This window comes from Pituophis catenifer, unplaced genomic scaffold, assembly GCF_029215685.1.
Source record: "Pituophis catenifer annectens isolate HBS135680 unplaced genomic scaffold, rPitCat1.0.hap2 SCAF_16, whole genome shotgun sequence".
Classification (NCBI taxonomy): Eukaryota; Metazoa; Chordata; class Lepidosauria; order Squamata; family Colubridae; genus Pituophis; species Pituophis catenifer.
Window position 1 is genome coordinate 21828120 of NW_027256896.1, and position 27375 is coordinate 21855494.

A 27375-nucleotide genomic window follows, 5' to 3' on the forward strand; every position below is an offset into this window, starting at 1 on the left:
TCTGCCGATGAGCGGAGTTGAACTTCCCTCCTGGGCTTCGGTCTCTGCCCGGCAGAGCGAGAACGGCAACGATAGAGCTTCCATGGTCGGGAGCAGCCCCAAGGTGGAACGCCGGTTCTGTTCTTCGTGGAAGGCCTCAACCGGTAGACTGCTTCTGAGCGTGGAGGATCGTCCGGGCGAAGCAGCGCTCGGCGGAGATACTGCGCCTGCGTCAGCCCGCCTCGGGTCAGGCGAGTCAGGTGACCCTTTGTGGTGGCCAATGGGGCGGTCCCTTATTGCGGGGTCCTCCGCCGCCGCCTTGCTGCTTCTGGTCCGGGATGCGCTGAGCCGGGGCAGCTGACGCCCCTTCTCAGGTGAGCGGCCGCGAGGGCCGGCACTTCTCCGGCGGGGGGGGGGGGGCAGGGCCGCGGCTGCCGGGAGGCTCTCCCTGGAGACGGGGCTAGGGCCGCGATCGCCCCGCTCAGCGCCCGAGGAGGCCCTCCCGGGAAGCGCGCCTCGGCCACCGGAACCCCGCAGCCGCTGGCCTTCCAGGGGTCCCGGCGGTGGCGCGAACCTGCTGGACGGGTGTTGACCGGATAGTGATAAGCCTCCAGCATTATTGAGCGAAGCGGGTTGGAGAACGGTTGACCCGCTTGCTGGGCTGCTTCGCGTCAGTCGACCCCGGGCGCTTCTAAAGAAAAGCCGCTCCTGTAAAGCTTGCTGGGAAATACGGGCTGAAGGGCTGTTTTGTTGCCTAATCCCTGGTGGGGGGGGGGGGGGATGGAGGACTTAGTGTGGATTCAGTTGTGTTATAGGAATTGACATTGAAAGAAATCGTTCCTGCCTTGAATAACTCTAGCGATGTTATCGAGAGAATAAAGATGAGCAGTTTTGTTGTTTTCCTTTCCATGTATCTGTACAACTGACCGCAATGTATTTCTGACCTCATATATTTTTAATTTATCTCGATCCTGACAGGCAAATGTCTGTATAGCTGTAGGTGTACACGGTTATTTATAGTGCTTTATGCAAGAGCAACATAACTATTATCTAGATCCCTAGCTGAGGTTTAATTTTATCATGTAACTAATGTGGCTTTTTGGCATTTTTGTTCCAAGAGTAGAGTATGGTATCAATTTACCATCTCATGTTTATTTATTTATTTATTTATTTATTTTTCATATTTGTATACCGCCCTACTCCCGAAGGACTCAGGGCGGTGAACAGCCATAATAAATACAAATACATATAGAAGTTAAAAACTATTAAGAAACAGATTAAGTAATTTAGGCTCAAAGATTAAAAACATCCAAATTTATCTAAAGAGGTTTAAAACCCAATTTAAAAGCCAGTTTAAAAGCCAATTAAAAAGGGAGAGTTAGGCCAGACCAGCTTGTTGGAATAGAAATGTTTTCAGGGCACGGCGGAATATGCGTAAGTCTTGGATGTTTCGTAACTCCGGGGGAAGCCCGTTCCAGATGGTAGGTGCCCCCACAGAAAAGGCTCTCCCCCATGTAATGGGCATGTACTCTTGCTCTCTTGTACTTGGTCAATTAGTTTAGTCTTACTTTAGCATTTTGCTAAGTGTTGTTTTAGCCATGCCTACTCAACCCGTCAGACCTTACTGGCTTAATATTTATCAGTAATTTCCGGTGGGAAAAAGATTGTAGCTCAAAAGAAGCAACGGATAAATTGCTTGAGCAGATAACAGGCTTGGGGGCTTTGGAACCTGGACTCCTGCAGTTTTAGAAAATCTTGATTTGGGCTAGGACCAGGGTGGATTTGATTTAAATCGAGTTGATTTAAATCACAATTTAAATCATGATTTAAATCACTAGTAAAAAGGCTTGATTTAAATCAACTCGATTTAAATCATAATTTTTAAAGAACAACTGTCATCTCTGCTACTCCTTTGACCCATTGTTGACTCACTGATAGTCCCAGTGTTGCAGAATATATAGCCTCATGCTACATAACTAAGCTCCATTTCATGCTGAATTAACTAAATTATTTATGTATCTTAAATAGAAAACTATCTTACGATAGATTTTTACCCCAAAAATTTTTTATTAAAATAAATTCGATAAAAATAAAAAAAATCCGATTTAAATAAAAAAAATCCGATTTTTTTGATTTTTTTAAAAAAATCATTGATTTTTATCCACCCTGGCTAGGACTGTTGAACAGGACCCTAGCAGCAAAACCCTCAGCCCCACCAACTGCCTCTCTTTTCTTTGCAGGTGTGAATGACAGAGGAGGTGCCTCCGACTGCACTCAGCGAGATATACCTTCGCCTTTTGTGTCATGATGACATAGATACGGTCAAACAGCTTTGTGGTGATTGGTTCCCCATTGAGTACGTTGCATTTGTCTGCCTGTAGCCACTTGCTAGGCCAGAATGAAATCTGTCCTTGAACTGTGTAAAAGGGAGCATGGAACTGGGTTTCCGCTTAAAGTTGACAACTTGGAGGTTATAATGTTTTCATCTTGAGATGATAAAATTATCATCTCATTCAACTCCCTACTGAGCAATCTTAATGTCTTGCTGGGAGCCCGACATGAGCACCTAACAGGTGCCACTGGGGAGGAGGCCCATGTTTTGGAGGGTTGTTAGTGCCAGTGAATTGTAGGATTCATAAAAGACTGAATTGGAATTGGAAACATCTTGCATTTTCTGATAAAATAAAATTGGAATTTGCATGATATATTTAGTAAATGCTACTAAAATGTACCGTATTTTTCAGTGTATAAGACGCATCGGCATATAAAATGCACTTTAATTTTGGGGGAGGAAAACAAGAATTCTACCTCTGCCTACCAGCATTTTGGAACAGTCTGGGGGGAATCTGCCTGCAGCTTCGGGGAACAAGGCAGGTGCCATGATTTGTGGCTGGTCACCCCTCTGGCCACCCAGCAGGCAGCTTAGGGCAGGCAATGGCCGCAATGACTTCACTCCCCTGCAATGTGAGGAGCTGCCGCCTAAGCCCTCTGCGCTCAGGAGCCGAGCGAGCCGAACGAGAGCTCCTAAAAAAAAAACGCCCCTCCTTTCCAGCCACTGCTGCCTGGATTCCCCAGTGCAATAATCAGAGCCGCGTTTCAGGTGGCGGGCGGCCAATTCCCCTGCAATGTGCAGCGGGGAACTGGGAACCATTTTGGATTTGGGGAGGGGATTGCAGTGCTGCCGCCTGAAAGTGCTTTTAAATATTTTTAAAATATTTTAAAATATTTTTAATTGGTTTATCATTTTAAACTGGGGCCAAATTAATATATATATTTTTAAATTGTTTTTAATGTTTGTATTGTATGTTTTTATCTGGCTGTACACTGCCCTGAGTCCCTCGGGAGAAGGCGCGGTATATAAATTTGAAATAAAGTAAAATAAAAAAATTTTTTGTTCCCGTTGCACATTCATTGCGGCCATTGCCTGCCCTAAGCTGCCTGCTGGGCGGCCAGAGGGGTGACCAACCGCAAATCGTGGCACCCGCTTTGTTCCCCGAAGCTGCCGGGCAGATTCCCCCCCACCTCAGACCGTCCCGAAGAGGGTTGTTCCTCAGGCTGTGCCCTGACCCAGATCCCTGCCGCCTGGAATGGCCCAAAAATGGCTGAAGGGTGGGGGCTGGCAGGTGGGCGGGGCTACATTCGGCATATAAGGTGCACCCAGATTTTCACCCCCTTTTTGTGGGTAAAAAGGTACATCTTACACACCGAAAAATACGGTATTTTAATAATTTAAAATACTAAAATTAATTCTATAAATTTCTCAGAAATTTTCCTAGTAAACAAAAATATTTTGATGGGCATTAATTAGTGCAAAGGTTGTCTACCATGTTTAATGACCATGTTTAATGACCATTTTCTTTTTATTGGGATGTTGTGGTTTGAGACCAGTATCCCTGTATCCCTGTATATGTGAAAATCATTGGTTCCTTCCAAACAATAACAGTGCTGTTTTTCCACAGATACCCTGACTCATGGTATCAGGACATCACCTCCAACCAAAAGTTTTTTTCCCTGGCTGCAACTTACCGTGGCACCATTGTGGGCATGATAGTTGCTGAGATCAAGAGTCGAGCCAAAGTGCACAAAGAGGTAAATACTGAGGCTCTGCCCTGCACAGCCTTTGCTTCTCTTAGGCCTTTGAACCATCCTGGCCTCCCCACCAAATCATTCTTGTGCTTTCCAATGACAGGGCAACTCACTAATCTTCAGGCTTTTATTGTGAAGCTTTAAAGGATGGAGACGGTGTCAGTAACAGAGACTTGGGGCAGACTTCATGGTCTTTATCCTCTTGATATTTGTTTGGGACAACCTGTTTCCTTTCCTCTTTTTTAATGCTTTGAGCATAAGGGGAAATTTGCCAATGGGCCCCAAATCCTCCTTTCCTGCCTTCCTGTCCAAATCATTCTCAGACATTCAATAGACATTGAGCATGCTTGAAAAAGAGGCTTGGTTCATCTGTATCCTCACTGTGTCTTACTTTTGAGTTTCTCTCTAGGATGGTGATATTTTAGCTTCTGGTTTTCCTGTTGATACTCAAGTTGCTTACATTCTAAGCCTAGGAGTGGTGAAAGAATTTCGAAAGCATGGCATAGGTAACCGTGTTTTTAATATTTGTATTGCTTGCAAGTATTTATAGGGTATAAAAAAACTGGCTATGTATGTGTGTCAGGAGAGCAAGAGCTACATTGTTATTATGCACACAGGGCTTTTTAAAACGCAAATCTTACTTGTCTGACCCGGCTCTGTAATTGTGTGTGTCCACTGTCCTGGCAAGATCCCGTCCAAATGGATTCCTGGTGTGAAAGAAGATAGCCTGGCAGCGGAGAAGGAATGTTCAGCAATTCCTGCTCCAGAATAACGAGCCAGTTATCTGTGAACTGATCAGTTTAAACCCTGTGCCAATATAATGGCAGTGGGTCCTTTCTAACAAGGCTGCTGGTCTGGTGGCAGGTTCTCTTCTATTGGAAAGCCTGAAAGATCACATTTCGACCACTGCCCAGGATCACTGCAAGGCCATTTACCTGCACGTCCTGACCACCAACAACACGGCAATACATTTCTACGAAAACAGAGACTTTAAGCAGCATCATTACTTGCCCTACTATTATTCCATCAGAGGGGTCCTCAAAGATGGCTTCACTTACGTCCTCTACATCAATGGGGGACACCCGCCGTGGACAATTTTATATCCTTTGCTAATGATCTGGCTGCTCCTTGGCCAGTCTGTGAGTTTTGAAAAACAACTTCCCGGGTCTGGGTGAGGAGAAGCCAAAGTCTGAGCCTCATTTTTTTACAGGGACCTGGCACTCAGAGCAAAATCATCAGGTCTGGGTTGCAACACTTTGCCATGGCACTCGTGGGCAACTGCGGGCCCCCATGATCCCCTCTGGCTTTTAGCTGTTCTCCTGGTCTGGTGGGTTCCTTAACAGCAGGGCACTGACTATCTTCAGCACATCGGCTCGACTTTGGCCAATCTGAGCCCCTGCACAATTCCCCAGCGGATTTATCGCCAAGCCCAGAACATCCTCTGCAGCCTTTTGCCTTGGTCGGGCATTTCAGCCAAGAGCGGCATTGAATATAGCCGGACCATGTGACCTGAAGGTAGGCAACAGCCCAGCCTGCCCATTGCCTTGTTTTGTGGTCTTGGTGGATCAGGACACGCAGGGCTGATGACCATCATTGCCATGTTTCTCTTTTCCAAAAGCTGCCTTAGTTACCAACATAAGGGAAAATTAATTTTAATAATACATTCAAATGGGGTGAGGAGGGAGAGATGCCCAACTCAGGACAACAATTTGGCTGTGTTCCTGGAAGGGTTGCCTTCCATGACCTTTGCTAGTTAATTCATCAACAATTTGTCATAAAACGCTCCCGGGTTGGAGCAAGTAGGAGGTGCCTCTCCGTTCCTGTGGAGTTATTTGTTTGGGCTGGGCTGGCAGAGCAGATACTTGCTCACTGACGGGCCCAAATCATGGTTCTTTTCTAGGGAGTCCTTCTCTGCATCTCTGCGGTTGCACAGCTGACATGACTCCAACCCTCAACCATTTGTGGACTTGGCAGAATAATTCCTCCTGCTGCTGCTGCTGCTGCTGCTGCTTTCCCCTCTTCAGTATGAGCAGAAGGAAAACAGGCAGTTCTGCTGCCTCGGCACTGCAGGGCAATGTCCTGGCTGCTCTGCCCCCAACCAGCCTTTCTGCAGTGGGGAGATGCTTGGCACGAGGGGCGCCTTAGAACCGAGAGGACTGTTGGCAGCCGAGGCCTCCCGGGTGATCATTGCTCGGCATCTTTGTCTCCCTTTCAGAAATGCCTCCCTTGGCTGAGCAGTTCATGCCCAGGGGAGCCTTTGGCTCTTTGAGGCTAAAATGTGTGTGTGCTGAAGGACAGACACACCTGTATATCTTGCTTTCTGCTAGTCTGAACTTGGCCTTGAAGTGTGGACTGGAAGTAGGGGAAGAGCTGGGGGTGGGAAATGCCCCCAAGTCAAGGCCTGAGATGCTGCCCTGCTCTCCTCCTGCCTTGGGCCCCCGAGGGCAACTGCAGTGGAGCCCCTCTCCTTCCCAGCAGAAGCAGGAGGCCTGAACAGACCTCGCAAAATGGGCGTGCCATCTTAAGCCCTTTTGGCTCGTTGGACCTCTATGGGGCCAGACGTGGTTTCCATCCCCGGTGTAAGCTCTTGGGATAAAGGGCCAGGTGTTCAGCCTTACACGATATTTCTGGCCCCTCAGTAGCAGTGGGAAAGCATGGCTCCCCCTCTCATGGATGAGCTCCAGCTGTCTCAAGGGCCAACAGTGCTGATCCTTCTCAAAAGGTGCTGTGGGGAGTCTCCCCTCCCCTTCCTGTACCTAGATAAGTAGCATCACCTCCCAAGACCTGCATCTCCAGGCAGTTTACATAACCCAACTGATCCTTCCGGAAGGCATGTGCTTACTGCAAGCACTTGAGAAAGCAGCAGGCTTACACCTTTAGCGCTAAACTGGAATTCACATTTTGGCTCTGGCTGGGACTCCTTGGACCTGGGAAGTTTAGGCAGATTGTGTGTGTGTGTGTGTGTGTGTGTGTGTGCGCACACACACACACTTTGAAAAGGGCTTTGAAAAAGAGATGCGGGGGGGGGCTTGCAGTCCTTCCTTATGGCTGGCAGGCTTTACAGTTAGCTGGCTGCATGGAGCAGCGCTGTGCCCTGCAGAGTTTGGAGTGGCACAGAGTTGCTGCTCTTGCTCCCAGCAGGCCTTGGGCAGAGGGGCTGGTTGCGCTGCCGAAGGCAAATTAGCCTACGAGACTCTACAGGCACCTCAGGCAGTTTTTACCCTTCTCTGGGGACCCCCTCAGCTCCCTGTGGGCACCGTCTGGGGTAAAAGGTTAGGGAAGTCTGAAGGGCCAAGGGTCAATCATGGGGAAAAGCGACACCATCATGATGTAATGAACACCCTTCAGAATTTGCTCAGTTGGTGAGGCCACACAATGCCACCACAATGACGTGGCTTGTGCCAGAGGCCTGTGGCATCTCTTGACTGTTGCACGTGGCTGCTCGTCTTCCAAGTGGAAGGACCATTTCAATGCCAGGCCCAGCATAGCATCTTTCTGAAAGGTTTTGTGCTTTCAAACCACCTCTTGCTTGGAAATGCTGACGTTGCAGTTTCATCAGTGTTTCAGTTTGATTTCTGAATAGTGCCTCTCCATCGTTCCTGTATGCCTGCCTGTTGTGTAAGCAAATTCTCTCCTTCCTCCCCTGAAAGGCGTTTGTATTGGCCTGTCTCCTTATTTATTGAACAGCACGTCAGCCGGTCCTTTTAACTCTCTTGGATTAAAGGGGTTTGTTTTGTGGCCAATTCTCCAATGTCGTCTTTAAACCGGGTGGAGATGCACTGGGAGCAGATGTGGAGCTTGAGGGGTGTACTGAGCAAGGCCAGGTTTGGACAACCTTTCTTCCATTTTGCAACTATCTCCAGCTAGGACTCATCCTTTCAGAAATAATTACAGGGAGTTGAAACCTGTCTTTAAATAGCGGGCTGTTGATTCCAGCAGATGCAGCTGGAAAGGCCCTTCTTGCGAATCTGCCCAGCAGCTGGCTGACTGCTGAGCCCTCTGAAGTAGAAGCCGTGAAATTAGGGTGAAAACTTTGGCTGTTGAAGCAGGTGCTGAATTTTTCTGAGGGTGTGAATTGAATGGCACCGAGAGGTTATGTGATGTGGAAAACATGGATTGCATCCATCTGCGGCATGCTGCTCTAGAGAGCAGGATTTGGGGGACAGAATAGGGTAACCCTCCCCAGCACTCAGCAAAGCCAGAGTTTCAGCCTTGCTGTTTGCCAGAGGGATGTCAGATGGCACAGAATTAGGCTTGGTGACACTTCCGCTTAGCGCAACTGCATTCATCCACTTGTGGGAATGGCTAAGCCTCGTGGTCCCTGATTAGCCTCTGCTTTCCACAGAGCAGGAAATTCCCAGCTTTTTCTAAATCTGGCCTTTGCCCGTTAAGAGATTATTAATAAAGAAAAATACAATTTTTGCCCAAAATGCTTTTAGCGTTGCCTTCTGTTTACTGGATAGCCTGGGCAACCTAGGAAAGCTTAGCCACTGTCCATTATAAACACAAAGCCAGTTGCCAAAACCTCTACTTCCAGTTTCAGGAAGGCCCAGAATGTGGAGGTATCTGCAGCCCCCACCAATTATCTCATCAGCCTCAAAGGCAGGTTATGGCATCCTCCCCTCCTGCTGGGAACCCTGCCTGCAAAGCAGTGGCGGAGTTGACCAGCTGCTGCAAAGGCCAGTGATGGAAGAGACCGTGAACAACCTTGAGAGACCGAAGGGAGAGCCACAACCTAGAGCATGGTCTGGTTACTCTTACAATAACAGTGGTATTAGAATGCATACGTTTACTTTCTTGGCCTGGATTAGCTCAAAACAGCTGACAAGCCAACACCTCTATTCCTTTGACTCCAAATGATGAGCAGCACCAGAAAGTGACACCAAAAGTTTTATTACTATAAATATAGGAACACACCACCTAGGTGTGGAAAGAAGACAGGCACTAGAAGAGACTTGCAGGGAGGTGGGGAGGACAGCGGGAGTGGCTGGCAGCAGAATAAGGGGCCTCCTGCACAAGTCATGAGGGCCGGCCTGGAGGGGAAAGTCCCAGAACTGTGGCTACAATCAGCAGGTGGCAGGGGCTACATCTGGCAGGGAGATGGAGAGAACAGCCCTCTAACTCACAGGCCTGGATGTGGGGAGCTGCTTGAGCCCAGCTGCTCTCACAGAGGCCCCAAATGGCCAAGAACGGCTAAGCGAGAGAGCAGAGGCTTGGAAAGGGTCCCCCCTGGGGAGAGGATGGCCCATGGCAGCAGACCGGGAAGGGGTCTTTCCCATCACGGCCACAAAGGGGTCATGCACGTCCATACAAAGACACATATCCAGAAAAGAGACAGGGTGCTGGCCCAAGACCGGCCCAAAGAAGGAAAAAAACACGTCCATCTTGCTTTGTTCCTGAAGCTGTGTCCCTTCAAAGTAGGAGGGAGGGAAGGAAAAGGGGGGCCAGCTTCTTGCGGCCTCGGTGCTTGGAGTTTGATTCTTGGGCCAGGTACTTAGGACGGGTTTGGCCCACTTTCAACACGGAGGTGAGGCTGAAGGAAGAGGAACGGCTGTCCGGAATTGCTGCTCCCGTGGTTTGGGAGGGCACTGATGAAGTCAGAAGACCCTGGAGGAGAGGACAGAGGCAGCTCGGCAGTGTGGTAGCCCTGATGCTCCTGGGGCTGCAATACTGCTGGAAGAGCCAGGCCTGTTTCATCCTCCCTGAATGGCGGTGAGCAAAATAGACCAACCAAACTCGCAGCTCCCTGGAGCCGAGAACGAGCCCACCCGGTTGTAGCTGCCCTTTCCCAACCCAGCTTCAGAGAAGGCGTCTGCTGACGCACAGGAAGGAAAGCGAAGACGTACCGGCTTACTCCTCTATCCCAACAGAGCAGGCGTCTGGGCCAAGGGCTGCCCAGGGAGGGCAGGGCCGGAAGGCAGACAGAAAGGAGGGAGATGTTAGAAAAAAGGCTCAGAATAGATGACACCCCTTGTCCAGCCAAACATGGCGCTCCAAGAGGGAATGGTTCCCATCTGCCCCACCCTGCCCGCAAACAGATGCTGACTAGGCCCCTTTTTGAGCCACCGCTTCTCACCGTCTTCAGACCCACAGCACACAGCTGGGCCTCTTACACTGATCTGCCAGGCGCCTGCAGGGGCTCCATCTTCCTTGTGGAGGAAGGCTAGAAGGGCCAAGGGGGCAGCCCCAGCTCTCCCCACTGTAGCCCCCAGGGAGTTACAGAAGCAAGGAAAGTAGGAAAAGGAAGGTGCAGAGAAGCTGGGCTCTTTCCTACCAGCTTCAAGGAAGAGCCCCAAGACCCAGGCCGGACTGCCTGAGTGCCCTGCGGGCCCTTACCTGGCAGGTAGACATCAGCAGGCAGCTCACTTTCCATTTTCTGGAGGGCCTTGGCCTCGCAGGATTTGCTGCTTTCCTGGACAAGATCCTTCCCGGAGGAAGGCTGGCTACCTAGGGGGAAAGCAGAGGCAGTCCATTGGGAAAAGCTGAAGGAGGCCCCAACCCGCTTCCTCTGGCTGCCCAGGACCCTCCTCTGCACACAGCAGGCGTCCCGGCGTCCGTCCTGTCTTTTGTCCCATCACCCTTTCCTACCAGGCCCTTTGGGGTTGAACTCAAGCCTCCTTCCCTAAGACATCCTGGCCACCTGAATCCCCCGTGGGCTCACCTTGTGGCAGAGTGGCAGCCGCCTCGGCTTCTTCAGCTGCCAGGCTCTGGAGGAGAGGAGAGCAGGGTAAGCTTAGCTCTGCATTTCGCATTGCGTGTAAAACAGGCACCTCCATCAGGTGGGGAGCTGTACTGTGCCAGTATTTCGTTTTATGTTACCTGCCTGTCTCCACTTTGCCAAAGGAAACACTTCCAAGGCACAAGGGAAAAGCTTCAGCAGTACCTTCCAGCCATTGGGTGGACTCCCAAACCCAGAGGAAACTATCATTTACCCCTCAGGTTCTGCCTGGACTTGGGCTGAAGACTTGAAGAAGTAGGGAAGATCTGGAAATTGTGGGAGCCCCCCTCCCCCCTAAGAGATAAAGCTCCCAAGGACCTCATGGCCCATGTGCTCGTGCTAATGGTCTCCACAGGAATCTCTCTCGGTAGCGAACCAAGAAGGCCAAGCCCTACACCAGGGAAGGCCTGGGGGCTCCCAGGGGTGCAGAGCTCAGCCACAAGGTACGGTGCACTCTGGCATGGCCTAAACTACTGCTTCCAAGGCATGCATGGCTGTTCCTCAACATGGCCTTCATTTCACAAACCATGGTGCCGGGCTGACCGCCATCTGCCAAGGATGTGAGAGCCCTTCTAAAATGGAGAGATGTTCACCTCAGGGGAGCTGTCTTCACCCAGGATGTGCCCCATCCCAGCAAGAGGCGGCTCCAGGGCCAGGTCTTCCGAGAATTTCTCCTCATCTTCTTCATGGATCGGTGAGGAGGGGGACCGGAGGGCACTGCAAATGCAGGGGGGGAGGGGGGGAAAGGAGGCTGTAGTGGCCATTAGGGAAAGGCAGCATCTCTCCCTCCCGAAGAGAAGCAAGAGGGATGTGTGGGAACAGCCGGGCCAGGCCAGCCCTTGGCTGCTCACCTGTCTGGAGATTTGCTGCGCTTGTTCTTCTGGTGGCTGCTCTCCACACCTCGGTCAAGCCCCACGAGGGGCCTACTAGATGGAGGGAGCCCATCCAGCACCCCGGAGTAGCTGATCTCGTCATAGAGGGGAGCCGAGGGGATGGAGGGTGAGACAGAACGCAGACCGTTCAGGGCTTCCAGCAGGGAAATGGGCTCATACCCCGGGGGGATGTTGTCCGAGCACTGCAAGGAGAAAGGAGGACAGTCCCACTTGTGAACAGGGACCAGCACCTGGTTAGCTCTGCTCTCATAACCACAAAAGAAATTGCCAAAGCCTGAATTTGTAACACAAATCCCATCTTTAAGGACAACTCTCAAAGTTGGCTAGAAACATCAAGAATAAAAACCTTGGACAGGGACTGAAAACAGAGCAAAGTTACCCCAAAAAAATCTTAGCACCCCAAACTTCCTTCCCTTGGTGGGGAGCAGCTTTTGGCGTTGCTGACCAAGCACTTTCTTCACTCCGGCCATTTTCACGGCTTCCAGGCAAGGACAGAGCCTCCCTGCTGACGGAGGGAACTTGGGGGAAGAGCAGGCCCTGGGTGGGGGAGGGGCCCCGCCAGGGGTCTGGCTCACCGAATGCTCCTCCCGATCCAGGCTCTGGGCCAAGACAGGGCTGAAGGAGAGTGGCGACAAGGCACCTGGCTTCTTCCTCACTGCCCGGATCTGCAGCAGCGCACGGAAGGCTGTGGGAGAAGGAAGAGACATTCCTTGGTGCCCAAGGGGTCAGGTACCCAAAGCACCCACTGGCCAAGGCATTGGGGTGGAATGGCAAAGGGTCAGACCTCTCGGGGACTCCTGCCCTTCTGGAAGCCTCCCTTCGGCCCCTCTGGGGAGCTTGTGGGAGGCTGATCTCAAACACCCAAAGACAGGGAGACCTCTTCAGTGGACCCCTTTCCCCCCACATACGCAAACGGCAGATGGGACAGTTGTTGGCCTGGTAGCGAAGGGTGTCGGCGCAGGAGTTGCACAGACAGAGATGCCTGCAGGGCAGGATGAGAGTGTCCCGCAGGTCCGAAAGACACACCACACACTCGTTGCTGTTGTCACTGTTTTCATCATCGCAGGGCTATCGGGACATGGGGGGGGTGAGAATTAGCTGGGAGCCCCCTCACCTTTGTACATCCACATCTCCCAAGTGGCCGGCCTCTCTGATGGAAACAGCTAACCCGAAGCCCTTCAGCAAGGACAGCAGGGACCCCTCAGGCCATCCAGGGCTTCCACTGACAGGAGAGGCAGAGAAGCCAGAGTTCAGAGTGCCCCTTCCCAGCCCTCAGGGAAGTCCTCTGGGAGAACTAAACTAGTTTTTTCCTGGCTGAAAGGGTGTATGTGTGTGCTCCTTCCCTACCTTGGTCTCTTGGTTATTCTTATTCTCGATGCCATAGATCTCCTGGAGCAGGTAACTCACCCGGTCCACCTGCGGGGGGAGGGGGGGGGCAGAACAAGCAGACACTCAAGCACTGACTACCAGTAGATATGTCTCTTGCCCATTCCAAGTAGATTCCCCCAAGATTTGGGTCATAAAGAATGCCTGAAGCCCCCTTTGAACCTGGAAAGAGAATCGGGTCAAGCTCAGCTGCAGCAGTAAGGGGTGCTGTAGTTCAGGCCTAGAATTAACCTCCTCTAAGGCAGGGCCTCCAAATATTCTCCCCCACCCCCTCACACCAGAGGAGAGGGAGCTGTGGGTCCCACCCCTCCCTGCTGTCAGGCCCCGCACTCCACTCAGAGGCTCTGGAGCAGCACCCTGGCCAGTACTTGGGGGGGATGAGGGGGGCAGTCTGGGCATTTCCCTGCTGACCAATAGAGCTTCCCAGTTGTGAGGCCAGAATCCCATGTGCCCCTTGCTGAAACCAGGAAGTGAGCGAGCACAGGGAAGGGCTCCATTGGAGCAGCATTCAGCCCTCCTCCCCAGGATTGCAGGAAAAGACTTACAATCTGCTTCTGTTTCAAGGGCTTTACAGAGAAACTGCCATCGACGTGCTAGTGAGCAAGAAAGAAGGGAGACAGATTAGCCCTGCCAGAAGTGAATATAAGTAGCCCAAGTTGCTTGCAGTGGAAACCCCCAGCCCAATTTCTGAGATTGCTGCAGAGATTCCTGAATTGGCAATATTATAAGACCCAAAACTCAGGGGATGCGAATGTTTCCAGCTGAAGCAGAAAAACACAGCAGTCAAAACACCACCTGAAATGTTAAGAAGCAACCCAACCCAGTTTATATCTGCAACCACTAGAATGCAGCTCCCCAGCCCTCCAGATGCCACACTGCACTTTAAAGGTACACATCAAAGCTCTGGACAAGGCCAGCCATTGGGGGAGAGAAGGAATCCAGAGTCCTGCAAGAGAACCTTCTTACCTTCTCGAAGGCAGCCAGGAGGATGTGGGCATGGCCAGTCACTTCCACAACAACTAGGAGGCAAATATAAGAATCCAGCTAGGAATCCAGCAGCTGGGCCAACTCTATGTCTCTGAGCTGGGAGGAGATAGTCAGGCAACCCTTTTGCTGGGTGAAACCTCTACTGGAGACCACTTCGGCTCTCCCAGCCAAGACCGGAGTGGGGGCAAGGGGTTCCCTTGGGATGGAGGCACAAGTGGACAAATCCCAAGGACTGAAGGAAGCAGCTGATGCTGGGATGCAGGAGAGCAGGAGGCTGGCAGAACGGGAAGCCCCTTCTTTTCAAGCATCCCAAAAGATTGAAAGGTTGGCACTCTTGCCAGCTTTAGTGGAGTTCAGACCACTCAACAAGCAGCTGTCCAAGCCCCTTTGGCCCACCTTTTCAAACCCCCCCCCCACCTGACATAGCCCCAAGGAGTGCTGTCCAACTCCAGGCATGAATCTGCTTCGTACCATCGCCTTCGTCTACCGTGGCTTGGATGACCACTGGAAAAATGCCCCGGTCCAGATCAAAGTTCAGCTGGAAGGAAAGGCTGAGAGATTAGCCACAGACTGAGAACACAAGAGAACAGCCTCTGAGAGGCATCTGAGTAGCTGCTGGCTCATTCCTCTCCTGCTCTCTGATGGGGGTCAAAATGGCTCCTCAGACAGAGCAATGGAGCCGTGACCGATGCAATCAAGACCAGGCAGACGCTGCCTTCTTGACCTCTCAGATCCTCCCTGTGGCTCCCACAGCTGGACTCATTTCCCAGAGGCAGGCAGGTTGGCTTTTGTGCCACATGAACCCAATGGCTTTGCATCCAAAGCCCTGAAGAAAGACCAAGGAAGCCAAACCTCTCCCAAATCACAAACTGCCCTGACTCTCCTCTACTCGGGAAGCAGCTAGAAGATGGGCAGAGTCACCTCTTCATCCTTCCAGTCGGAGAAGTCGATCTTGAAGGAGGGCAGGGAGAACTGCTGGCTCACCCCTCGCTTGTAGTGCACCGTCTCCGACTGCAGAGAAGGGTTCTTTGTGCTGTAGCTGCAGGTGAGGAACAAGGTTGGAGGCGCCATCCCAGGAAGGAGCGCTTGGCTCTATCCCTCTTAATTTCACCCTCCCCCCCATGTCTGCAAATGAGTCTTGGAGCTGCTACTTGTCAGCTGCAGCCAACTGACCAATGTTCACATTCCTAGAAGTGCCACCAAAAGAAGCCAGATCCGAGAGGCCCGTTTGTTGGTCAACCCCACAGTCCCTGCACTCACACAGCCATGCCACCAATCAGCTCCTCCGTTGCTTGGCAGTAGATGGTGATGGCCACCCGGGCATCTGCATCAAAGGTGAATTCAAGGCTATATAAAGCCTTCTGCTTCCCGTTCTCCTCTGTGGGGCTGTCAACATCTTCTTTGTACCTGCACCAAGGAAGGCTAAGTCAGCAGAGGAACAAAATCCATCCACTGCATCTCCTGGATGGCCAAAAGGTCAATTTGGTAGCTGAAGTCTCTCGATCTCCTTACATTTCCCAGCCTTTTCCAAATACTGTTTCGGTAATTGCCCCCTAATTACACTGTTGGCAATCTCTGCTAAGGTGCCTCTAAAGAGTTCTTTAATACTTGTTACTTCCTTTTTTTAAAAAGAATTTACACTATAAAATAGTAACGAGAATAGACAAAAAGCGGTTTTTTTGATAGCTAGGGACCCCTATCAGCATGTATGTCCATCTCACCCTTCATCTTCCCTTAATTTCTCTGCCCAGGTTCTACTTGGGTCTCTTGGTCACTTCCTTCCCAACTAATTCCCAGCTGCTGCTTGGCCATTTACGAGAGGCCTTCAGAGACAGGAAGATCGGCTGAAGGCAGCCTCAAAGGCTGGGCAGCACAAACAGCAAGCGTTTGCACTGCTGCAGCTCAAACCAAATTGACCCTGTTTGGCCACAAGTGAGAGACGCCATCTCTCATCTGCCAGTCATTGGCGAAGAATGAAAACCATGGCAAGGGAATTCCTGGGCAAAGGGGAAAACAACCCACCAGTAGGTAGCCCTGGCCTTAACCACAGGGAACAGATCACACAGCCTTCCCAGGAGCCGGAAGAACTTCCAACCGCCAGAGTTTGGCTTGAAGTACCTGACCAGACGCAGGGAGTCTTTGCGGATGTTCACCAGGCTCCGAAGGGTCTTTACTGGTTCATGAGGGGCAGGGGTCACGTAAGGAAACTGGAAAGACAAACCGGGAGTCTGTGAGGCAGGGTGAAAGGCAAATGGGCAGCATGATGTGGGGCAAACAAAGGGGATGGGAGACTATCTACACCCCCCCATACACCCCACCCCACCCCGCAAAAGGACTATGGTTGAAGTGGTTTGGCTTCCCTGGGGCTGCATCCGTGTAACAGGCATGTCTCTGTCAGTCCAAAACTTTGGAGCCCAATTAGCATTCCAGGGTGGACTCTCTAGGCACATGGCGTGAAGCCAACTCATTGAGATATGTTCTGGCACTATGAGTTCAGTATATCATTAACTACAAAAACAGAACTGCATTCAAATTCAGAAAAAGCGTCCATTACAATCCAGTATTTCCAACATTCAGTGGTTTTTTTTTTTAAATGTAGTGCAAATCTTAAACAAGAACTATGTTTTAAAACACATACATAAAATTAATATATAAATATTAACTTATCCCCTAGATATACTTTCCCCTAGTTCATTTGGATCCTGAATAAATGCGAGGTTCTAAGGAGAAAAGTTCCCGGGGCTGCCTGCGCTTACCTGGACGGGCCGGTTGCCCAGAAAGTTCAGGTCCATGTTCTCCCCAAACAGGTAGCCCTCGGGATGCGGCATGTCGAACTTCTCGCCACCCATGAAAAAGTGGCTGGCAAAGTAGTTGCCTGATGCCCAGAGAAAGGAAGAGAGAACGTTCCACGGCCGACCTTCCCGCTTCTCCGCGGCCCACACCCGGCTCCCCGGGCCTTCCGCACCGCCCAGAGAAGCCCGGCAGCCGCAGCAGGGCAGGGGCGGCCTCCAGCCTCGCACCAGCCTTCCCACCGCCAGGCTGCCTCCGGGGCCGGTTCTGCCGGGAGCCCCGCGCCTCTTTCCCTCCGCGGCCGCGGTTGTAGCCCGGTGCTCGGGCTCAGGTAGACTGCCCCGCGTCAGGGAAGCTCTGCTCCTCTGCCCAGGAGCCGCCGGGCTCCGGAAAGCCCCCACGAGGAGGGGAAGGGTCCCCGGCTGGCGCCCGGGCAGAAGGACGGGGTGGGGGCCGCCGGAGCCAGCGCCGGGCCTCACCGGACTTGGGCGGGTAGCGGTAGGCCGAGTTGGCCTGGATGTCGATGTCCTCCACGCCGGCGATGCGGCGGCTGAGCAGGGAGCCCATGGCAGGGCAGGAGCTGGCGGCGGTCGCCCCTCTGTGTCGCCCGTCAGGCAGGCCTGCAGGCCGCTGCCGCGCGGAGCACCAGGGGAAAGCGAGTCATCACTCCCCGCCCGCCCGGTAGTCGTCGACCGGTTCGCCAATCTGCTGGGACTACGTTTCCCAGCAGGCGCCGCGCTCGCCTCGGAAAACAACAACCGCTCGGGCCGCCCTAAAGGGGAAAGGGCGGGAGCTGCGGCCGTCAATCAACCCTAAAGCTAGGAGAAATCAGAACTGTGGCAATGGAGTAGAGCGGAAGCCGCGCACTGGCAGAGCATGATGGGAGTTGAAGTCCGCATTCTACAGGCAGAGCCGGAGCGGGGTTCCGATGGGCTGCCGAACTCTATCTAGGGTGCTGAAGATCGTGGACGCCCCGCCTCAGCTTCGCGAGTACCGGCCCGCGGTGGAAAGGCCAGCGAGAGCCCCCAAGCGGGGTCCCAAAGCAGAGGCTTCTCAACGGCCATCCGCCTCAACCTCCGGCCGCAGCGCCACCGTCCCACCCGCAGGGAAGCCAGAGACGGCTGGAAATGCGGCGCAGGAGCCGGGCTGGAGCAGCAGCACCGCCCAGCTGCCCACCAGACCTCCTGTCCCGGTGAGGGCGAGGGTTGGGGACCCCGCCCCACCCAGGACGAGGCTGGCAGCTCCTGCAGTGGCCCCCCTGGGAGTCAAGGTGCTCCTGGAAAGGGTTCAGTGGCCCCTAGAGGAAGAGGGTCAAGAACGGAAGCTGCCTGCCCGCCAGTCCCTCCGGAGCTTCCTTTGGAGCCCCCAGCCACCACCCCACATGGGAAAGGGAGGAGAGGCAGCTCTCTGCCCCCAAGGGCCTTTTGGTTTGGAGGGTGATAGACTGTTGCTGGGAAACATGCCCAATCCCACACTTATGAGGAAGGGAATGCAAAATCCCAAAAGTGTCCAGCTGCACCTCATGGAAACATCTAGGTTTTAGGCACCAATATTTCCTCTTTTTAGCTACCCACCAGCCTGGACTGATCTGCTTTTACCAAGGCATCGGATGACCAGCCTTTCCCTCTTTTGCTAACCACCCACCAAAGGGAACTGCTGAGGTTGGAGGGAAAAGAACTAAGTTCCTTGCAGAACAGAGGCAGCAGTTCACAGCATGTAGAAAAAGAATCTTTATAGAATCATTTTCTCACTAGATGAATGCTTTCCTGGGCCATGGCTGAGACAGGGACAGTATCAGGAATATCTCCGGGGTCCCATACGGAAAGGGAAGGAGAGGCACATTGGTCAGGTTTCTGAAGATGCCAGGGCCCAAACTGGAATCCCTGGCAGATCTTGGCCCCAGGAATACTTGTGTTCACTGTCATCATAATGAATGTTTTGTTTGGGAATCCTGGTTCACCATGGAGAGAAGCACCATGTTAGCCCATGATCTGCTGAACATCTGACGTAAGTCGGGCATGATGGTAGTTGTGGACACAGCCGCTCTCCTTTGAAAGCCAGGCAAGTCTGTGGCCTCTGTTTCAGATGGACGAGAAGCAACTTCTTCCGTTATAGCATCAGAGATCTGGCAGGGATGACCAAAATCTTCAGGGAAGGAGTCTGCTAAAAGCTACGGCTGCCCCTAGAAAGACACCATAATGGAGGCTGACTGAAAGGCCCGGGCCAGATAACACAGCTGAGAGGGAAGGAAGGGAAGCCCACAAGACACCTCCGCCTCTACCACCTCCTGTCCCGTCTGGGAGGAACCTGGCAGGTATTTAAGAAGAGAGAGGAAATGACATGGGGCTCCTGGAGTTGAGCTCACAGGCCTGGAACGTCCCTTTCATTCTGAACGTGGCTTTCGCTGAGGGTGGCACCGATGACTGTTCTGTCCACAGGATCACAGCTAAGCTGCTGCGGTCGCTGGTTGCTGTTAGCTATTGCAGACCCCACTCGACGGAGGACGGAGGCTGGAAAAGGGAGAAACCAGGCAGGGTCAGGATTCTTTCCCAAGAGCCATTTTCCACCATGCTACACTTGCCCTGCTCATATTTCACATGGAAGGACATGGCAGGAGGACCCTCCAAAATAGAACAACTAGAACCCTGGCAGAAAAGAGGCCAACTCACAGGGGTAGGGCACTGCACTGATGTCTGCAAAGGCAGAGCGGACTCTCTCCATTCGCACCCCCGTCGGAGGCCGGGGAATCTTCAGAGCTGTGTGGGGAAGAAGCACAACAGCCAGGCTGTGAAGAGGTTGCCAAGACTCTCGGCATGCAGAATGGGGTGCTTGAAGCGAGGAGTGGCTGAGTTGGGGAACGAGGAGAGCAAGCCAGAGCAGCCCACCAGGTTCTCCTGTGGCTAGGGAGGGTATTTCCAGCCACTGGGCTTCCCCTAGGATGACAGACATGCCTCTCCCCCAAGAGCCCTCTCAAGGATCTGGAGATGCCAGGCTGGGAAAAGGGTGACAACCCTCCCTGGTATGCAAGGTGGCCAATTCACCCACCTGCAAATTCCTTCTGCAGGGCAAATGTCCGCTCTGCTGCATGTGAACTCACTCGGCCTTTGTAGAGGACTCCGTTCACCCCCAGAATGTCTACCTCAGTCTGAGACAAGAAATGCACAGAAAGAGAAGGGGCCACCCATGGGCCACAGTCCCGACCAGGAGGAGAGCAGCTTGGTCAGTGCCTTTTGGACTGCTACCGAGAAGGAATCTCCCTTTCCAGAAGCTCAGGAGCACTTCTCCCTCCCTCCCACACCTGCTCTTTGTAGGCCCTTAGGATGGCTCACGTTGTCGTAGGTGATGGCAGTGGGGTCCCCATAGGGGTAGAGGGTGGCGAAGTCCTGGGCCCGGGACAGGTGCTTGAGGGCGCAGGCTTGCTGCTGGGCTTGGCATTGCCAGCAGGTCTGCAAAGGGGGGTTGCCACTCATCTCGTTCGGATCCTGATCCCTGGGAAGGGAATCGGAGGCCCTGCTCAGCACCAGCAGCAAGCAGGCCGGCTGCTATCTCAGGTCTCCTGGCCCCAGAGACACAGACACCATGTGCGGGATAAGCAGTAAAGGGAATGCAATGCTGGGGGGAATCGATGGCCGGGAATGCAAAGCTTCCTATCCAGCACGGAGGCGCTTCCTCTGGGCGTGTAGAGAGAGCTGCTCCCAGAACTCCCACCCAGCCGGGCCAGCCCCCCCTCTCCCCCCCAGTGTCCCCAGCCAAGTCGCTGACCTTTTCTGCTGGTGGAAGAGGTATTCATAGCCACTGGCACTGACTGGACGAGGCTTCAGCGTGGCCTTCCGGACAGTGATCATATGCCTGGGAAGAAGCATGGGGCGAATGCAGCTGCTGCTTGTCCGTCTGCTGCCCAACCCAGAAAGGCACCAGGGATACTTACGGCCCGGTCATCATGGTCACTGGCCGGTCGCAGGAGATGCATTTCACTCTCTCAAAGAGCTGCCTGAAAGGCACAAATCAAGGGCTGTTGTGCAGCTCCAACAGCCTCCCTCTATCAGGGCCACAAAAGAGGGGGTGCCTCTGGCAGGCTATGCAACCCCTGCCCCCCAGCTTGGCTCTGCCGTCCCTCCTCACTTCTTGAAGCCAGCTGCGCTGTCGGCATCAAAGCGGGGCCCCTCACTCAGGTACTTCTTGATGAACTTCCACACCTCCTCCAGCTGCCGGCTCACGGGGTCCAGGGCCAAGCGATCCAACTGTGGGGCAGCAAGGGTGGCTGAGCGGGCCGTCTCGCTCGGCAGGAGGGGTCTGCTCTGTGGCAGCCAAGGTTCCCCCGGGGGGGTGCTGGACAGGGAGGGGTCACCTTGCAGTCCATGTCCACAAAGAGCTTCTCGAGCGCCTTCTGCCAGTCCTTGTCCTGCAGGGACATCTTCTGCAACAGATCCTGCATCATCTCGCTGAGTTGGCTGGTGGCCAACTGCAGCTGCCCGTGGTTCACCATTGCCTCCAGCGCGCTCTTGTCAGCTTTCTGGGGAAGACAAAGCAGGTCCTCCCTGAATCCCAGGCGCTGACAGAGGGGGGCAGGGGAGATCACCAGGCCAAGAGAGAAAAAAAACCAACCCCCCCCCCCATGTGGATCAACCTTAGAGCCAGATTTCCCGACAGCCACTGCCCAGGTTAGGAGGGGAGAGAAAGTGCCTTTTGCTTCCAGAAGGGCTCCTGTGGTTTTAATGACAGAGGGCAAGGCAGGGAATCAATTCCCTGAGTTGCTGCTGGGGCGTATGCAGGCCCAAAAGGAAGCTAGAGCATTTGAATGTCCTCCCCTTAAAGGCACAGAAGCCCCGTGACCAGGGGTGAAATGCTACCAGTTTGCTCCGGTTCAGGCGACTGGTAGTTAAAAAAGCTACTGGTATTTCCGACGATCAGCTGTGCAGCGGGGTTTAGCTTTGCTAGAAAGCAGAAAATCCTGCCCAGCTGATCCCCCCCCCCCCGTTCTACTTACCTTCCCAAGCCTCCTTTTGGCACGTACTGCACATGCACGTGCACAGCACACCCCAAAAGGAGGCTTGGGAAGGTAAGTAGAACAGCTGTGCAGCACAGTTTTAGCTTTGGTAGAGAGCAGGAAATCCTGCTTTCTAGCAAAGCTGAATCACACGCCACAGTTGATCCCCCCTCGTTTCTACTTACTTTCCCAAGCCTCCTTTTGCCATTTTTTGTACATGTGCATGCACATAGCCTGCATTCATTGCACACTGTGCATGCAGCGCATGTTTGGCTGCAGTGTGCATGCGCGGCCAGTAAACCGATAGCAAACTGGTTCGGATTTCACCACTGCCAGTTATTGTCTCTATCTGGAAAAAGTGTCCTCTTTTCTTAAGAAAGACATTTCCTTTACATGGATAGTGACAGGACTTCACTTAATCACTGGTGATCCTGGAGCAGACAAGCAGAAATCCCAGGGATTTCTCTTCTGTCTGAGACTGGGCTGACTTCAGGTTGGAAAGAAGCAACCAGAGGCTTCATCCAACCCAGTTTCTTTTCCACACCAGAGACCTGATTGGGGTGGGGGAAAGATCGTCTCCTCCAGTTCCAAGGGACTCCTCACCACATTCATCTCCTCTTGAATTGAGTCTTTATCAGCTTTCTTGACATCCAACTGATGCAACAGGTTGCGTATGATCTGTAGAGGGAGTAAAAACTCCATTTTTCCCTCTGGCTCAAACTGCCTGGGCTGCTTCCCTGCTTCTCCACCAGCCACAAGCTGTGGCTGGTCACTGAGTGGCCGTACAGCCTCTTACCTGCATCTCCGTGCTGCTCCTGGATAACCTCTCCACTCCCTGCTGCAGGTTTTCAAATTGTTCCCTCAGCTTCTCCATCTGCTCCAGGGTCTCTTGCAGAGACTCCTTTCCCTGAGAAAGAAGCCAGTGTCTCCATCCATTCCCTGGTATGGCCAGCAACTTTGGCCCGAGTCCAGCCAGTGCTGTGACCAGCACTTTCCCTGAAGAGGTCCAGATGGATGCTCTGTGGCGCCTGGGAAAACCCAGAGCTGATTTGCAATGGGCTTTTCTTGTAGGCAGGAGCCTCAAGGCCTCCAACAGGCAGGATTCTGAAAGCACTTTGGGGTCTGTCTGTTGCCCAGGGCAAAGGGGGCTTCCACCCAGAATCTCTTCCCCATTGGACTGCCATCTTGGATGACATGCCCTCTCCCCTCAGTGGCAGTGGGCTGTTGAGCATGTCCAGACCATAGGGTGAGATTTGCCCCCTTAAGACGTTGTCCCTAAATTTCTATTGTCCTTCAAATCCTAAGCCCCCCCCCACCCCCCATGGACAATCTCTCTCTCGCTCTGTCTTTGTACCTTGGCTTTGCACATTTGTGGAAATACATTCATGCAGGGCCCGCCCCCACCCCATGCCCATCCCCTGCCAGGCTATGCTCCTGGGGGCACCTGCTGGCTTTGAGTTTGCAATGTCTCCATCCGTTCCAGCAGCGACTTCAGCTCCGGGGGCATTTCAAAAGCTAGAAATGGGGGAGAAAAGGACTTGTGCCAGATTGCTCAGACTTAATCAGCCTGGGGTTGCAGACTTCAAGGCAGGTAAAGAGCCTCATTCTGAGGGCCAGGAGACAGCGTCCCCAGCTGGACATCATCCCAATTCCCCCCAGGGAGCAGCAGCTGGGCCCCCCATAGATGTTATCTCAGGCTCACCTGCAGGGCCTGCTGGATACTTCAACTGGGCCTCCAGCTGAGTGATGTGCTTCAGGAGAGCTTCGTGCTTCTCGGGCAGTTGGCTCAGAACAGCCAGGATCTCCCGCGATGTCTTCTCTCTGCCCCTGTCCTCTTCTGCTCTGCCCCTCCTGTCCTCTTCTGCTCTGCCCCTCCTGTCCTCTTCTGCTCTGCCCCTCCTGTCCTCTTCTGCTCTGCCCCTCCTGTCCTCTTCTGCTCTGCCCCTCCTGTCCTCTTGCACTCTGCTCCTGTCCTCTTGCACTCTGCTCCTGTCCTCTTGCACTCTGCTCCTGTCCTCTTGCACTCTGCTCCTGTCCTCTTGCACTCTGCTCCTGTCCTCTTGCACTCTGCTCCTGTCCTCTTCCTCTTTGCCCCCGTCCTCTTTCTCTCTGCCATCTTCCTCTTCCTCGAAGGTCTGAAATGCCAGAGTGGAGCAGGAGGGTAGCTGTGCCTTGCAAACAGGAGTCTCCTCAAAAAGGGCACTTCTGCTGTTCAGCCATACAGCATCAGCATGGGGGGGAGAAGCTGGCTGCAGGGACTGCCCCCTGCTACCTTCCTCACCCGAGCAAGGGAGGTCCCGACCTCCAGACCCATCCCATTCTTGCTGCACTTTGCCTTTCCAGGTGAGTCAAGAGGATCCAATTTATCCAAGGATGCGAATTGACTCACCTGTGTGTTGGCGGGCTTGCTCCCATCATGCCAGGGGAACTAGGCAGGCACAGAGAGATGCCAGGTGCCCTATCTGGGTCTTCAGGGTGAGGATGCAATTCAGCCATACTCACTTTGCCGGTGAGCGTCTCGCAAAGGGCACTCCAGGACACCACCTTCGAGGCACTTGCAGACAGGCTGACCCTTTCTTTTACAAGGCCCTGTGCCCGCGGGGGGAGGAGAAGGTTGAGCCCGTTGGGAAGGGGGCAGCCAAAGCAAACATTTGTTTTCAGAAGCAGCAGAGGCTTGTCTTAAACATGGGCCGAGAGGAGGACTGTCGGGGCCTGTCTGCAAAGCCCAAGAGCATCTGTCCAGGGACTGAGAAAGGGGTACTAAGGAGGGGAGAATGGTGCCCAAAACTGGACAGAAAGCCCTATACATTAAAGAGATTGTGTATCTTTTTAATTAAAGTTTCAGGTGCCCCCTATGGAAGTGCCACTCGGTCATTCTTGGTGCGTGAAGTAACCGCCTAAATGCTCTCAAGGCCCAGCCAGCCTTTGAAGAAGTGTGTGTGTGGAGGGTGTCCTTGAAATTCCACCACATCATCTCACCCCCATTTCCTCACTCCCTGATGCTCTGCCTGCCCATCTGAAGGCCTTGCCCCGCTCCCTCTGCCAACAGGGGTGGTTGCAAGGGGCAAACGGAGAGACGAGAGAGGCAGGGCATTGGGTTAATGGGTCTGGGGGGCACCAAGGGAGTGGCAAGGGCACAAGGGTTCGGGATTCTCTCACCAGTTGCTCCTTCATTTCTTCCATCATCCTGGCCTGTTTGTCCAGGCTCAGCAGCCGCTCTTTCATTTCTTCTCCGTTGATCTGTTAATAGACAAACCAGCATCAGAGCTGCAGCCGGGCAAGGATCACCAAAAGCACCCTTCGGGACCCAAGCCCGGAGTCTCTCTCCCTCAGGACCGCTCACCTGGGCAACCTCTTCTTTCAGCTGCCCCAGTTCTTGCTGAAAGCCCTCCGTGGCGATTTTCAGAGAGCAGATGCTATTCAGCAGGTCCTGCAACGTGTTCATGGCCTGAATGGGAAAATAGGAGGCGTCACGGAGGGCCAAAGACCAACGAGTGGCTGACGGAGACTCTGCACTGCTTGCAGGCCGTTCATATGGTTGTTGCAATCTAGGGAAAGGGCAGGGAGGGGGGCTTCGTGGCTCCACAGCCCCACAACTAGATAGGAAACCTCAGATCCCTTAATTATGCCTGAGCACCGACAGTTGCTTGACCAGGAGGAAGGTGGGGGATTAGGAATTTTTAGAGCACTGCCCAGGGAAGAACCCTGCCTCTGTGGGGATTTACTTAACGTTTGGCACTCAAATGGCAAAAGAAAGAGATGATGGAAGTGATTGTGGGGCGCTGGGGAAGCAGTGGGTGAGTTGCAGAAAAGGGAGGAAGCCGTCCTCAGACACCAAGGTGCCACGGGGCGTGTTCCTCATTTCTGGTTGTTCAAAGCCTCTCTTCTATTCACCCAGCAAGGGATTCTCTATTTGTGAACCTCTTTGCCCGATGGGCAGCAGAGGTCCGGGGAACTCCAGGCGAGGATGGCCAGCTGAGCGTTGACTGGAAGCCTGGAGGTGGTGCGGTTTGGGGTCCTGCTGCCTGCTTGTGAAGGGCAGGGCAAGTGGGGTTACCTTGGTCATGCCTTCCTCATTCAGCTCCATCTTCTTCTTCAGCTGCATCATCTGCCACATGTCCAGGGCGGGCTGGCCCATGCCCTGGCTGCGGGCCAGCAGCTCTACCGTGTCAGGGGGCTCATTCAGGAACCGGAGCTGCTTCTCGATGGCGGTGATCCTCTCCTGCATCTGGTGGAAGATGGAACTGGACTTCTGCACCGCGGGGAGGGTCTCGGTGGCCGAGGTGGCTGCAGAGGCCCCGGAGCTGGGGGGTGGCTTGATGAACTCCAGCTCCTCCGCCGACACCTCCCTCCTCAGGTCCTGCAGGCGAAGGTGTTCCACCAGGCTGTGCAGGAACAGGTGCAGCGCGTTGAAGTTGACATTGCCCAGCTCCGGCGTCCCGATGGCCAGGTTGATCAGCTCCACGAAGGAGAGGCTGCGGCTCATGGTCCCGCTGCCCTGGGGAGGCTCGCGGCTCGCAGGCGGCCCCGGGCCGGGATCCGGCATCAGCGGCGGGCGGCGGCGTTCTGCTCGCGGGAAAGTTTCTCCCGGTTGCTAGGAGACCCGGAACGCGGCGCGGGGGGCGGAGGCGGGCGAGCTGGCAGCCGCTGCCAGGGGCCCCGGAGCAAGGTTGGCCCCGGCGCCACCCCCACGCCGGCCCCGAGGCCCGGCTCGGCCTTCCAGCCCGCTCCCTGAGCGCCTCTTCCAGGCCGCTCGCCCTCCCTCGCACCGGGGACATCGGCATCGAGGGGCTCCCGAGCGTCCGATCAGTCCCGCCGGGTTCAGACAACCTTGCCGACACGCGTCTTGGCCCGGGGGGGAGGGCTTTCCGGCGCGCGGGGGGCGTTTCCCGAATCTGGATTGGTCCCGTCCGCCCCGAGGCCCCGCCCCGCTCTGCCTGGCTCCGAAGCGGCTCGCTCGTTCCGGTCTGCAGGTGAGGCGGGGGCGGGGAGGGGGAGGGGGTGCGAGGCGGGCGGCAGAGCCTTCTGGGTTCCTCGCGCGCGGCATGCCGGGGCTTGTGGTCTCCCGGGCTACCCTTCCTGCGCCCCCCGCGGGGAGCTAAGCCAGCCCCGCCGGTCGAGGCCCCCGCTCTCCCCGGCCGCGCCGCGCCTTCTGCTCCGGAGCCGCCGGCCTCGGAGGCGCCGCTGCAGGTGCCGCCCGGGGGGGGGGGGCGCTGCGGGCTGGGAGCCCCTGGGCGGGCAGAGCGTCTCCGGCCCCGGAGCCGCCGCTGGGGGAGGGGAGGGGGGATAGGAGCGGGCGCTCAGTGCCCTCCTCGGGTTGCTGTTCCGAAGGAGGCCCGGAAAAGCCTGCGGGAAGCCCCCGCTCTGCTGCTGCTGCTCCCGGGTGGGGATGCCGGGCGCCGGCGCTGATCTACTGGGCCTCCGCTGGGGCTGTGACCGTGCTGGGCGAGCGAGGCTGCCCTTTCCACCTGGGCCCGCAGCCGCCCTTATGCTGCCCCCCCGGGGTCTTTTGATGCCGGGGCGGTGTGCGGGGCGGCGTGCCAGGCCTG

The 27375-nt window shown here is 54.2% G+C and overlaps 3 protein-coding genes across 4 annotated transcripts; 1 reads left to right on the forward strand and 2 right to left on the reverse strand.

Moving 5' to 3' along the window:
* The first annotated feature begins 228 nt into the window (after nucleotides 1–228).
* Nucleotides 229–8495, forward strand: NAA60 (N-alpha-acetyltransferase 60, NatF catalytic subunit). Its single transcript, XM_070955064.1, has 7 exons — nucleotides 229–353; nucleotides 2220–2335; nucleotides 3939–4068; nucleotides 4475–4571; nucleotides 4930–5164; nucleotides 5417–5580; nucleotides 5966–8495. The coding sequence occupies exons 2-6, from the start codon at nucleotides 2226–2228 to the stop codon at nucleotides 5571–5573; spliced, it is 729 nt and encodes a 242-aa protein (XP_070811165.1). The 5' UTR covers nucleotides 229–353; nucleotides 2220–2225; the 3' UTR covers nucleotides 5574–5580; nucleotides 5966–8495.
* A 447-nt stretch (nucleotides 8496–8942) lies between these two features.
* Nucleotides 8943–17478, reverse strand: MGRN1 (mahogunin ring finger 1). 2 transcript variants are annotated; one of them, XM_070954838.1, is made up of 17 exons: nucleotides 17319–17478; nucleotides 16806–16924; nucleotides 16168–16256; nucleotides 15310–15456; nucleotides 14971–15088; nucleotides 14521–14587; nucleotides 14029–14081; nucleotides 13608–13655; nucleotides 13024–13092; nucleotides 12585–12744; nucleotides 12252–12361; nucleotides 11635–11858; nucleotides 11377–11500; nucleotides 10727–10772; nucleotides 10402–10512; nucleotides 9912–9956; nucleotides 9582–9672 (listed from the first exon to the last, which is right to left on the reverse strand). In XM_070954838.1, the coding sequence occupies exons 1-16, from the start codon at nucleotides 17404–17406 to the stop codon at nucleotides 9916–9918; spliced, it is 1614 nt and encodes a 537-aa protein (XP_070810939.1). In that variant the 5' UTR covers nucleotides 17407–17478; the 3' UTR covers nucleotides 9582–9672; nucleotides 9912–9915. The 2 variants fall into 2 exon arrangements, with proteins under 2 accessions (XP_070810938.1, XP_070810939.1); XM_070954837.1 differs by lacking the exon at nucleotides 9912–9956 and having other exon boundaries at nucleotides 8943–9672; nucleotides 17319–17477.
* Nucleotides 17479–18580: 1102 nt separating this feature from the next.
* On the reverse strand, nucleotides 18581–26381 carry CUNH16orf96 (chromosome unknown C16orf96 homolog). The gene is made up of 17 exons (XM_070955099.1): nucleotides 25884–26381; nucleotides 25170–25274; nucleotides 24986–25066; nucleotides 24329–24415; nucleotides 23529–23961; nucleotides 23271–23341; nucleotides 22623–22733; nucleotides 22430–22504; nucleotides 21188–21352; nucleotides 20962–21080; nucleotides 20768–20830; nucleotides 20602–20688; nucleotides 20169–20328; nucleotides 19885–19984; nucleotides 19509–19595; nucleotides 19205–19349; nucleotides 18581–19021 (listed from the first exon to the last, which is right to left on the reverse strand). Exons 1-17 carry the CDS (start codon nucleotides 26370–26372, stop codon nucleotides 19003–19005), a joined length of 2397 nt encoding a protein of 798 aa, XP_070811200.1. The 5' UTR covers nucleotides 26373–26381; the 3' UTR covers nucleotides 18581–19002.
* Between the last annotated feature and the right edge of the window lie 994 nt (nucleotides 26382–27375).

Bases quoted from the DNA above. Each gene is read 5' to 3' on its own strand.
- NAA60 (XM_070955064.1), top strand. From the start codon at position 2,226: ATGACAGAGGAGGTGCCTCCGACTGCACTCAGCGAGATATACCTTCGC. The intron at 4,572-4,929 runs GTAACCGTGTTT...GTCTGGTGGCAG, and splicing joins ATTTCGAAAGCATGGCATAG to GTTCTCTTCTATTGGAAAGC. The intron at 5,165-5,416 runs ATATCCTTTGCT...ACAGCAGGGCAC, and splicing joins CACCCGCCGTGGACAATTTT to TGACTATCTTCAGCACATCG.
- MGRN1 (XM_070954837.1), bottom strand. From the start codon at position 17,406: ATGGGCTCCCTGCTCAGCCGCCGCATCGCCGGCGTGGAGGACATCGAC. The intron at 16,257-16,805 runs GTAAGCGCAGGC...TTGTCTTTCCAG, and splicing joins TGGGCAACCGGCCCGTCCAG to TTTCCTTACGTGACCCCTGC. The intron at 15,089-15,309 runs GTGAGTGCAGGG...CCTCACCTGCAG, and splicing joins CTGATTGGTGGCATGGCTGT to CTACAGCACAAAGAACCCTT.
- CUNH16orf96 (XM_070955099.1), bottom strand. From the start codon at position 26,372: ATGCCGGATCCCGGCCCGGGGCCGCCTGCGAGCCGCGAGCCTCCCCAG. The intron at 20,689-20,767 runs GTAAGTATCCCT...GCTTCTTCCCAG, and splicing joins GTGACCATGATGACCGGGCC to GCATATGATCACTGTCCGGA. The intron at 20,329-20,601 runs GTCAGCGACTTG...TTCCCTTCCCAG, and splicing joins CTCTTCCACCAGCAGAAAAG to GGATCAGGATCCGAACGAGA.